At 34.5% G+C, this 13,348-nt stretch overlaps 1 protein-coding gene across 1 annotated transcript in view; it reads right to left on the reverse strand.

The window, feature by feature from the left end:
- Positions 1–5,252: 5,252 nt before the first annotated feature.
- PXDN (peroxidasin) overlaps positions 5,253–13,348 on the reverse strand; it is a 90,054-nt gene continuing 81,958 nt past the window's right edge. The window contains exons 20-23 of the mRNA XM_059829558.1: positions 11,103–11,223; positions 8,450–8,582; positions 7,090–7,203; positions 5,253–6,467 (exon numbers count right to left, since the gene is read on the reverse strand). Of these exons, the coding sequence (XP_059685541.1) occupies positions 6,345–6,467; positions 7,090–7,203; positions 8,450–8,582; positions 11,103–11,223 (491 nt within the window). The 3' untranslated portion in view covers positions 5,253–6,344. The remainder of the gene's footprint in view (positions 6,468–7,089; positions 7,204–8,449; positions 8,583–11,102; positions 11,224–13,348) is intronic.

A 13,348-nucleotide genomic window follows, 5' to 3' on the forward strand; every position in this document is an offset into this window, starting at 1 on the left:
CTGGGACGCTTGCCTCTCACGTGTAGTAAGAAGACGGCTTTCTACAGCAAGGCTGACTTAGGAGAGAGTGAGCCCTCAGCTTGGCATGCGGGCAGAGTTCCTTGGAACTGTGAAACCCGTATTAGGGAAATTTGTAACAGACAGTGCTGAATCTGGCACCTAAGCACGAGAAAAGGACAGGAACCGCAGTATACCTTTCGCTAACGTTTCTGACTGACTCTGAACCCTCCTCCGAAGTGTCCCATTGAGGCCTCTGAGTCCTCGTTCACCAGCTGGGACCTGCTGTTCTGAGGGGTCAGGCTGATGATTTGCCCCAATAAACTTCTTGGCCAGTAGCCTGGAGTTCTTATTTAAGTCCTTTAGCTGTTGAAAGCATAGAGGCGAAAAAAAGAAAAGGTGATCTTCATTGAATGAGAGGCAATGCCTCAAAGTGGAGGTAGGGGACTAAAAGCCTGCCTTACTACTACCGCTCTAGTAGCTGGTCAAATAAATGGTCAAACTGATTCCCAGTGCCTGGAGACTGTCTATTGCAGCCTAGTATATGTGTCGCTTTGGTATATTTAATCAGTTCCTCTATTCCTGATGAACTGATGGATTTTGCCTGAAAAAATTCAGTGTACTTGATGAAATCTGTCTTCCCACCCCACCCCCCACCAAAACAAAGCAATAGCTTCTTTTCCTTTCTCAGGACAGTTCCTGATTACTTTTTTCCCTCTGGGTACTTTTTTCATGCTAATCTCTATGAAAAGAGACATGAAGCACTTTACTGCGCTGATTCTTGGAATGGCTGCGAGCCAGGTTAACAACAGACAACATCTCATAAAGATATAAGTAGGTAATGGGATTTATTTTGGCAACACAGCAACATTTTTAAAGCATGTGACTTGTGGGAATGTAAAGCTATATCACTGAGGGAGGCATCAGACACAAACGTCTTTACTGAATGCAACAATTAGGTTTATTCCTTTATCGCAGGAATTGCTTTTCTGTTCCATTTCTGAATCTAAACAGAGATACACAATTCATAGCTTTTCAGCTAAACACAGCTGGCCAGATCTTCTTGCAATTTAAGACATATCTGATCTGCACTCTGCTCTATCTGTTACCAGGCTGGAATGCTAAAGCGCAGTGAAAGGACCATTCATAACACTGCCGGTGGACAGCGAAGATGTCGGGCAGAAAACAAAAGGAAAAGTACGGTGGAGGTGCAGAGGTTTCCTTGCCATGTCACAGCTGGCTAAGTGTGAAAAAAGGAAAGAAAAGAAACTGTTCCATGAAACTGAGCAGCCAGGATCATTGCAGAATAACAGTTTGATTTTGCTAGAGTGTCTGCTTTAAAATACGGTATTAGCAGACAATGCTGCCTTTTCATGACTTAGTACAATCTCCTGATTAGGTACATCAAATGCAAAGCTGATTAGGACAGTATTAGTTTATTACATGTTTAGCAATTTATTTGTTCCCATTAGTTTTAATACGGATAACGTTGCTTCCTTCCACTGAGGGTCTGACAAACTTTCAGCATGATGAATGAGACATACGCATATGGTCATATTGGTATTTTTTGTTGACATATTATATCTAACAAGCTTTTTGTCACATATCAGATCTCATTTTTTCCTGTACATATAAAAATCAGTGTCATGAATTCTGAAATATACTGCCCTGAACACCACATTATAGATGAGAGAGACCACGAGAAGACAGTAAACAGTCTTTTTTTTTACTGGTAGCTTTATAATTGTATTATCCTGTATATGCAAAATGTTTAATCTATTTTAACAATATGACAACAGAATAATGCAGTTCTGAGAAAATTAGTCAAATATACCAGCTTTTGATACCTTATTCTAGTTTCCAAACTAAAGCCATGGGACAGTCCCAACATGTCTAAAAATCTCACTGCAAAGATTACTGATTTGGTAAATACTATAGGAAAAAAACATGAAACTAGTAGGGGATTAAAAAAAAATATAAGGAAAAATATTTTAGATCATATAATGACATACACTATGGCAGCAAAATAGTATTTTACAAAACAAAGTTACTGAGTATGGGAGGTCATTTCCTATAAAGACAACTTTAATCATACTGAAGCCAAATGATTCTTAGCTGTAATCAACCAAAAGGAATAAAGTCTATTTACTTGGTTTATTTCAAATATAACTGAATCTTTCTCAAAATATATCAGTATCAGCCCAAGAGTTTTATTCTACATGTCTAAACTTTGTGGTTTGGGTTTTTTTTATAACTGTTAGCAAACTTCTTGGCAATTAACTGTGTTGAACCCTGGCAGTTGTCTTATTTAGACTAACACAAAGTTACTGAAACAAACCCTTCTCTTCAAGTCTGCCTGTTTTAGTCTCATGTCAAAAAAAAAAAAAAAAGAAAGGTTGTTGAAATGTAAATATCTGAGTACTGTTAGATTAGGCTTAGGAACTTAGGAACAGACTATGTCTGTTAAAAGAAGTATACATTACCGATTTAACTTACTAGAAAAATGTATACCAGTACTTTGCCAAACCAATTTTACCTGAATTTGGAGAAAAAAATAATCTGATTGCCTAAAATTTTTATAGGATAGTGATTGAATACTACTCATCAACATTTTGGATATTTCAGCAGCCTGCTAGAAAATACATAAATTAACCTATTGCAGTTCTGCTTTTCTAGATTTGCCTTACGCAATACTCAGTCAAACTATAGCAAAGCACAGTCAACTGCAATCTGAAAACGATTCTTAACTCTGCGTCTTGGAGTCTGTCTTTAACCTCTCCCATTTCACTGTTAGTCAACTTAGAATTACATTAATTGCCATGATATTGTATCAGAAAATGCTTTACTGTATGAAGTCGTGAAGAAACAAATGAATCTTAGGTGGATCTAACAAAGAACCGACCCAGTGCCCTAAAGATCCTAACACCTCACCAAAGGATGAGAGTAACTCAGCAGTAATTCATACCCTATGATGGAGAAACAAGGTGAGGTAAATAAGAGGATCTCTTCCTCACAGGAGACTAATTTTGAGCTGAGATTGCATGAACCTGGATATCCATTTGTGAAATTATGTGAATAAAGAATGAATGGAGAATCAAGTGAATTGGAAGGCAAGTCATGATTTGTTTGAAGATGAGAGGAAGCGAAGAAACTGTGTAAGAACAGGCTGTATGTAAGTATTATGACATTCCGATAAAAAAAGGGAAAAAAATGTTCAGTACTAAGAGTTTTCAAATACACATTTGTGCTAAGAAATAGATGTATTTTTAAATATCCTTTCTGAGTCTACGTGTATTTTTTTCCCATCACCTACAAGAAAACAGTGAATAGATACTTAAATTCTATGTGTCATAATATTAATCTACATGATGCATTAGCTCATTGTTTAGTTCTCAGAAATGGAGTCTTGATCATGACAGTCCTGCATAAGATAAGTAATATGGTTCTTTGATAAAGGCCTACACAATGGAATCTTTGGCAAATAATCTAAACAATACACGTATCGAGAAGAAATCACTTGGAATTTACTTGGAAATGTGGCCCATTTTATTTTAACTGAAAAGCATTCATTATACAGTGCAAACAGTTCTTTGGTAAATTTACTGATTAAAATAAAAACAACAAAGACTTTTTTTAGGTAACATTAAAAAAGAAAATAAATATGTAAAATTTGCAACATATTACAGCAATATTCTCACAGTGGATACTGAGGAAATGGTCATCTAGCCATTCATTGGCCACTGTTTCAGAAATGTTCAAATCAATGCTGATTCTGCAGACACTGCAATAAAACTGAATTAGTACAACCCATGACTGATTACATTTTAAACTGTGGATAAAGACCTGTTTTTCCTGAATGGTTTATAATCAGATGGATGGCAGAAAATAACTCAGTATTACACTTGTTTAAGCATATCCAGACTCCTAAGCCCATTTTATATACCATATGAGTAAACAGTGAACAACGAACAAAACCTCCCACTTTACTCTGGAGGCTGGAGAAAAGGAACAATCAGATATAAGGTACTATTTTATAATGTATAAATGGAAACTCTCTTCTCCTATAAGTGGAAATCTTGAGTACGTTTATTTAATATAAAATTGGAATAAAAGAATGCAAGTAGTAACCAGCTGGATGTATTACTGCCTTATTTAACTGTTTAGGCAGTTAAATTATATTTGGTTTAGCTCTGCAATCCTTCCTCGTTGAGGAATTCCTGCTATAGGTCAATGGGAGTTCCATTTGAGTTGGAATTACAGGACGAGACATGTGGTTTGGACTCTCAGCAAAAGTCAACAAAATACCAGAGTATCAAAGAAATACAGGAATGACAACCTCTAGGAACCGTATGATACTCAAATATACTTGCCACACACAATTTCTAAAAGTGTTAACATAGAAAATTACATAAGTCACAACACTGTATATAAAATCAATTAAAATAGTCTTAAAATATAAATTGTACTTCCATGTGTACCTCTACCGCACACCTTTAATACACCACTCACATGTACATACTGCTCCCACCACAGTATGAAACAATTTCTGTAGTAAGCTTTAAAGATACACCAAAGTTTGAATGTGTGTCACGGTATCAGTTTATCAAATTAGAAATTATTAATGTTAGTAATCAGAGAAATTATGTGCCAAAATATTATAGTGGAACTCATATTGCTGTGCTAGGTTAGTTATTAGACAGGTATTTGATCTACCATGCAACAATGAAATATTCCGTCTGTTTGCATAATCTGAAATGTTTAAGATTAAGAACGTTTAATTTTGTGCCGATTTCTTTGATACCCAAATCTCCGTTTCCTAAATTTGAATAATAAACTCAGAAGTCAGTGAACTATATAACTAAAGAAGAGCTCTGGTTCTAGTTAGTCCTGACTTAGGACTTAAGGACTGAGCCATAAATTCTAACATATTAAGTATTCAGGGAGAGAATCAATTCTGAATAAACATAAAGAAGCTGTAAAATGAGGTATGATAGTTGTCCTTCACTGAATATAATATATAATTCCTGGTCAAAAATATGCAGTCTGTATTCTAAAAAGTACACAACTTTGAAATGCTAGAGTAGACATATACTCTATAACATTAAACATTTATTAAATGGGAAATAAAGTCCATTGGCAGACCATTTCTAACATGAATGATAAAAATATTGAGGTAAAAAATATATATGCATTATATGAGACTGGAAAAAAACCCTAAAAAAATCAAATACCTTGTCAGAAAAAAGTAGTCAATCCACAATTATTCATGATGCTTGATTTTGATTGTTTCAACAAACAGTGTCACAATATAATAAGGAACGTATGTCTATTGACAATATGCACAATGAATCAGTAGGAATCTTTGTATACAAAATGGCATGTGACATCTTTTCACATTTTCATAACAGGGCCATACAAATATGTGAGCTGATCTGAGATCAAGAGAAGCATGCTTTAAAACTGGACTGGATGGTCATGTTACAATGATTTAAAATAAATGAAACAAAAAAGTCACCAAGCAATTACATATGTTTTGACAAAAAGGATTATGTTCATTTTAAGATCAAATGCTACTCTCTCATGTATGTTTTTGTAGAATGAGGAACACTGTCAATTACATCTGTAATACACATTCAGTTGCTTTTTGTATCTTCCAATTACATTTATTTGTATTTCCTTACTAATTCTAGCTTTTTTGGTTTAAAAATTTTGATTACTTTTGCTCCTTGAATTAATGAAAGGATATTCAAAGGTGTCATGTAGTTTTCTTTACTTCCTTGCTGTCCCAGATGCAGAAGTGATAGTGTGATTCAAGACAATTTCCATGCATAGGTGGGTTTGCAGAAACTGGCCCTCTACGGCATTGATTTGGGCACAGGGACCTTGTGTTTTCTTTTTTCTTGCTTTTACTAAATAATAACAAAGAGCTAAATAGCAAATCAGACTGGTACTGAAAAGGGATAGTAAACTTTTAACGTTGCTAATTAAAGATAGGAAACAAAGTGTTCATTTTAGAGTAAGTCTTAAGCCCAGTCATTTTGGGTACCTAAAACTACCTGACAGTGTTCTTTTAAAGTAGCACCAGTTTGAGTTTGTCTAACCTGAGATGTTTAACATACAATTAACTTTGACCTGTTTGCTAATTTCCCTTTCGTTAATTTTTGCATTGTGATTACCTTCATGGGCAGAAAATAAAATGATACATTATGTTATACTGTTACAGCACCATTAGAATGTTGTAAATCTTGATTTATTGCTGTTGTTAAGACTGTAGTTACCTGGTTTTGCCATCAGTAGGCATTGATATGATTTGAGGAGTATGCACCCTAAATTCTTAAAAAGCAGACTTATGGCTTCTTTTTATTAATATTTTGTTTTAAGCAGACTGGACAGCAATCTCCTTTAACCTTCACAGGCGCTTCGCAGTCAGCCGGTGGGCATGATTCCACAAAACAAGTAATCTGACCAACCTGTGTCAGGAAAAAAAGTAACAAAGTCAGAACATACTTAGCTATATTTTCCAAACAAGAAACACTTTTCATATTATTGAAGAATATGGTCTCATTTATCCTCTCTAAGATCTTGGCTACTAAGATTAGCTCCACACAGTTTATTTCAGCATAAACTGATACTGAGAAGGCTCTTTGTGTTATACCATCTTTAAATGGAGCAGTATACCATTTTATCTAACATTCAGGCATGAAACTCTGGGATACCAAGTAATGACATATTTCTTTAATTACCTTTATTAAAATTTCACCACAATAAAAGAAAACTAAAATCTAGCACTAAGTTAGATGAGCTTTTATTGATTTTTACGCATTTTAGGCAACTTTTTCATGAAGTCTCTTACTTCACAGTTAATTTTGCCAGTACAACTACACATCAATGAACACAGAAATAGAATAAAAGTATATAAAGGCTGGATGGAAAACCGGTGTCAAGAGCAGGGATATCTGAACAATATAATTTTTTGCACCACATAACTGAAGGTCCATAAAAAACCAATTGGCAGGCACAAAACTAAAACTGCTGGTTTAGAAGCAGAACTTAATATAACTTCTATCTCAAAATGGATTTCCACATACTTACTTTGCATTCACACACAGTACAAGGGTCCCTTTTCCAGGTTTCATTGCTAGAATATGATTTACCCTTTTCATCAGTGCAATCAGTTTTACTGAGGCGTGATTCAAGTTTTTTTATCTGAAAACATTAAAAAAAGTTAATAACTGAATCAAAGAAAGGTTTTTATTTGTGCAAGGCATTCTGTCTTTTTTCTTATGCTACATAATCCATGATGAATACTTGAATGGCTTTTTCTTCTCACTACTTAGTTTTCATAATGCTAAAAGATTAAAAACAGGTAATACATATGGAAACAGCCTTTCAAAAGAAAACTAACAGAAGATACGTCTTTCCTACCATTGGAATATACAACTAGAGCATACAAAGAGAAGCAAACTACACGTGACATATATGGAAAGACAAATCTAAACTTTCAAAAATGTCTAAATGACAAGGAGGTGAAATAAAAAGAATAAACTTAATTAAAAATCTTTGCTTGGATTTTTTACTATCTCTGGTTTTTCCTTAATGATGAATAGGAGTTATATGATTAGTTTGTCTTGCTGATTGTATGCTTCTTGGGAACAGTAATTAGGAAGGCACAATTTTTAATAATCCCTCAGTCTGTCTTATATCCAAAAAAGACCGAAGAACTGACTGAAATGTAGTAAGTCTTAACACAGTATTTCCACTGTCAAAATGGGAGTACTGAAGAGGAGTACAACAATGATTAAGTAATACCATCAAATCAAGTTACTATGCAAATAAATATATGATTCCTATCTATAAATTATATGCAAAAGCTGCTTTGGAGGAACTTAATTATTCTAGGCAAACATTTTGGCCTACTTTGGATTTCTCTGTCCTGTATGGTATACATTTTTAAAATTGAATTCCACTATGGCTGAGTTATTCTGAATAAACGGTTTATTTACGCCACATCGTAAAAGTCTTCTGTAAGCGGTCTAGATCTTAACTATGTTTACAGCTGTAGTCTGGCATACTACTTCTTATGAAGTCTACATTTTAATCATAGTTTTACACAGATTCTATACATTTCAGATAGGAAAAAAAGATCTTACTAACTCCACAGACAAATTTTTAGAGAAAGACTAATCCCATGTTTAGTGTACAATGGTTACACAAGGCTTCAGGTTCAAAAGTCAAGAGGGTCTTATTGTAGAACATTTCAGTACGATTTCAAAAGAACATAGAAATAAGGAATAATAACACACCATGTTCTGTGTTGTGTTTTGTTTGAGATACTATGTGCTGGGTTTTGGCTGCAGTGGATGTCTAAATGTTAAAAATATAAGAGGAGTGATGTTACAAAAACATTATAAAGTAAGTCTACAATTAGAAACCACCCATTATAGCACCTTACCTGGCTTCTGAGGCTTGAAATAGTTTTTTGCATTTCCAAAACAAATTCTTTGAAGTCATTCACTGCAGGCATGTTTGTATTTTCTTTAGATGCTGATGTGGCATTACGAAAATATTTACTCTGTTTCACAGAGCTGCAACAAATGAATCAAAGTCAGGGTATTCATCTAACTCATTTTTATTTGGCTAGGTATTTTAGAACACTTAGCAAAAAGGTAAAAGACGAGCAACCAACGAATGTAGGAACTGTATGAACCACAACAGCACACAAGACCCACTAGTGCTGAAGACAGCCTCAGGTCAGATGAGCTCTGGATTACAGTAAATATCACTAACAACAGGGATTTTCTTCTACTTAGAAAAATAATGTCTGTATTTCATGCAGAGGGACACACAAAGTTGTCATCAGTGACACTGTAGAGCATCACCTTAAATTCACTGGGAAATCTCTTGAGCCTCCAATATGAAAGCAGACAAAAGTGAGAGTCTTAAAAAATGTTACTTCCAAAGATGAAATTCACATTTCGATATCAGATTCATACTTTGTCCCTCTATATGCTCATTAGCAAAATGTGTATTTAAAGAAACACGACTTTAAAAAGGAAACAGTAGGTTTTCATAAATAAATGAGAAGTACTTCTAGATATGAACATATTCCTGTGTCCCATTTTAACTAACATTTGAAATGAGTACTGATTATTGTACACAAAATCTAGAGTCTTTTGTCAATAGCACTTTCCAGCTGATACCTGATAAGAGGTGTACAACACTAAAGTTTGTTAACCAATTAAATCTGTTGATGGGAAACAGTTATTAAAGGAACTGTCCGTAACTAATAACATATTATTTGGCACCACTTAAAAAACATGTATTCAAAACCAAGGATAACACTAATTATTAAGTCACTTATCAAATTAAGATCCTTGAATCGATACAAGCATTCCTATTTTGTTAGCACGTCTTCTCCAGAGCTAAGGGATACCCAAAGAATGAACTGGCAAAGAAATCCTCTCTCATATAATAGGGCTCATGATTTATAATCTTTCTACATAAATTAAAACAGCACTTATTGGCAGGTGTTCAAGCTACTTAGTTTCCCATAGTTTTTCATCTAAATTAAAGAAAAAGAACTCTAAACAACATAACATGCCAAAATCCAAGTAAACCAGCTGCTATTGTATAACAAAAAAGCTTAATCCTCCCCACCTGCTCAAGTTACTGAAAATGAGAAGGAAAAAAAAGAAGAAAAAAATCTTACCACCACAAATGCAATTTAAATACAACAATGAGCATAAGAACTGATGAGAATGTTAAAGGACTGAGGTTGCTTTATCTTTATTTATGCTATAAATAAAGTATTGTAAATTTACTATTTTGTAGTCCTAATTAGTAATTGGACTGCTGTATATTTCTGAGCTTCATTTCTAAAACACAGTCAAACAGCAAGATAACAAAAACAAGCTGCTTCTCAGATATAACTGTTTATTTTTTCTTGCTTTCATTTTTATTTAATTTAACCCTTCTACAGTTTTAGAATTATGGGACTAGCATCTTTAAAAAGTGAATGCTGTTTTGTAAATTTAAATACTTCTAAAAGTTCACTTGCAAAGACAGACGAAACATCCCACTTCAAGGATTACTTTACAGGAACCTTTCTTTTTCTATGGTCTACAAGTAAGCTTACACTTAGCTGCTGTCTTTTCTTGTCTAAAATCCTAAACACCTAAAGGCTCTGTTACTTTAGGACAGCTTCCTATCAATTAAGTGAAATATAACGTTGGTGTTTCTTCAGTGCTAAAACATCTGCGTGAGTATTTGAAACTGCTGAAATAAATTTACCTGTCTACATATCTGTCTAGCTGCTTTCCTTGCCAGAGTGGGTAGACTCTGCCTGGTCATCTCAGTCAAGTAGATGAGTTTATTTGCTAAAAGAACACATGCTGTATGGAAAGAGCTATATAATTCAAAAGAGTCTCAAACTCACTCATCATGAAGGATCTTCACAAGAAATGTTTGGTCTGAGCAGAACTAATTTCATTTCACTAAGTCATGGATAAGTTTTGATTCCCTGGAAATTGCAGGGACCCTGTGCAGCTGACCTTTTGTGACTTACATTGTGATTTACTTCCTTGCTGAAGTATTCTCAGGATTAGATAAAAAACATTGTCTGTAGTACTCCTTTTCTCCATTCCTGCTCTGAGTATTTTGGTACTAGAAGCAATCCCTACCATTATCACAAATTTTTATGCTAGTGTTATCAACACATGGTTTTCTCTTATTTCTACAGGAGGATCTAGCAGCTCCAAGGAGGAAAGGAGATAATTCAGTTGGTTACCACAGGCACAGTAGGAATGTGGGATTCCAAATCACCCAAATTATGCTTCATTGCTGATTTTTTTCATGAAAAGCACAGGAAGAACAGAAGTACTATACTGTGTCACTCACAAAGGGTCTTACACAAATGTGAGCTTGAAAAAAAGGTGGTTTACTGTTAGCAGATATGCAGAAGTGTCAGAATTAAATACATCAATCATAAACTTGAGAAAGCAATCACTGGAAAAAAGTGGTATGCACTTAGAAAAATATAACTCAGTTTCATTCCATTTTGAAAACGATGTTTCCTCCTACTTCTATTAGAAAAAAAATAATCTCACCTTACTGGTTTGGACATTTTCATTTTCTTCAAGGGCTTGTCGTCCTGAAAGCTGTAATCTAGAGAACGCCTTCCCCGAAAATGATATGAAAATGCATTAAACTGTCCTCTAGTTCTACAGTCTGAAATTAGACAAGAAATTACACATTATAAACTACAGTGTAATTCAGCAGTTATAATATTAATATTGTTTTACAGCATCTTCTGTATTGGCAAAAGCAATTCATACATTCAGTCTGATCCCTCTGGAATCAGTTTGATGGCAGCTGAATATGTCTCAGCGATACAACTTTTAAGTAAGTCAGCTAGATGCAGAGAATTTGATTATTCACAGACGAGCTTTTTGGTATGAAACAAAGGAATAAAGATTATTTTCACAAATATACCAGTGCTACTTTAAATATTCTTTTCACTTGAAATTTCCACTCTCTTGGCTTTTAATTATTTTATGCTTTTGGAATGGGGTAGTTACATATGGAGGAAAACAAGGATAGAAAAAACAGCCTGTTGCTTACTCATCTATTCCAGGCATTATTATTTGTTATTTTTGGCATTTGAAAGAGAATCTTTAATTAAATCCTGGAGAACATTTACAGACACACTTTACTTTACCAGCTCTATTTCCAAATTTGAGGGATTTGAAGGTATCACCAGTCACTTAGACCCTAAGACCCCACGAGAGAGTGAAAATCTCGAGCCTGAGAATAATCATGACAGAAATCTTCTCCTAAGATCCTAAGAGGACATCTTCACAGGATGAAGTATGTCTTTTCTTCAGTTCACTTTTTTTAGCCTTCCAAACACAGTGAGTATTTGGAAAGAGTCCCACTCAAAAAAGAAAAGGAAAACAAAACAAAACTGGAACAGTATTTTGGAGAGGACACAATGAGAAAATAGAAGTTTTCTAATTTCTGTTCACAGAAGCTTTAAAACAAAAAATTGTAACGGGCCAAGCTGCAGCGGGAACCAACAGTGTGTTCAACTGTTACAAGCAAAGAGTCTGCTAAGAAAACAGAAGGGAAAGCTGAAATACAGAATCCCATGGACATATCCCAGCTAAGTCTGGTATTACCAGAATAAGCCATGAAAGCAACTGAACAGGGGAAGAAGTCATTTTCCCTAATGTTCTCTTAACTTGTACCAGAACAAATTTATTCAGAAAGTCAATAACATTTTATAAAGTATTTTTCTGGAATTTAGCAGTAGCTAGATCGAATACCTGAAGTATTAACACAAATTATTTCATAAGTTTCAAGTCAAGAAACGAGCCTCAAAACACTGTTGAACTGAGCAACTGGAGAAACAAATGTAAGGTTGCTTTGCGATTATACAAAAATAAGTATCTTGGACTACTTTTAATTGTATTGGACTTTTACTTAAATTAGACTATCGCAATTCCCCTGTTAGGAAAAACTTAGTTTGTCCAGGGCTTAATACCAATTAAGCTAGGAAAAAAAAAAGACTGACAAAAAAAAAGTACCGATTGATTTTCAGTTCAAAAACAATACCTACATATCATTGTCGAACACAATTTACCCACACAAGTCTCCTTCCTTTTTCTTTCCTTGCACCTTGTCCCATTCTTGAGTAAATTTATCACCTTCCTCCTATAATAACAGCACCACCAAAGAACTAGATGGTATTTACTGCCAACATATTGTTCATTCTTCTTGTGTGTTCTGCTGTTTCTCACACAATCTTCTTGCTGCCCACTCAGAAACTAAGCTCTTTCAGATGGGAACAGACTGCTGTGTCTGTAAGATGCTTAGCATGAAGGCATTTTTGATCACCCTTAGACACTTCTATATTTAGTATGGTGAGAAAAGGGGTCACACTCTGAAGGGCCACTGGACAAAGAACTAGTTTTGGTCAGAGGAATTTTTTTCTTAATGCAATCTGTTGCTTAAAGTTTTCCTGAGTGTCACAGAAATTTTAATTTCTCTTAGAAGCAATTTGTGAAAGGTTTCTGCTATCCTCCTTTGTTTAATAACTGCTAAGGTCATCTAACATAATACAGATATATATTTTTTTTGTACAATAACACAATGGCCCATTGTTTTTTTTATTCCTAGACTGATTTTTAGAAACAAAGGTCTGAAATCCTGGGAAGGTTTTATCACCTTAAACTGGTAAATATGAGAACCATATGTTCAGTGGCAGCTTCAAGTACACAGACCTGACATTTCTGTAGTTTTTAAAGACTCAAATATCTCAACTTGCCAAATGAACAACTCTTGTTCTTGGTTT

The sequence above is a fragment of the Gavia stellata genome, chromosome 2 (assembly GCF_030936135.1).
Source record: "Gavia stellata isolate bGavSte3 chromosome 2, bGavSte3.hap2, whole genome shotgun sequence".
NCBI lineage: Eukaryota > Metazoa > Chordata > Aves > Gaviiformes > Gaviidae > Gavia > Gavia stellata.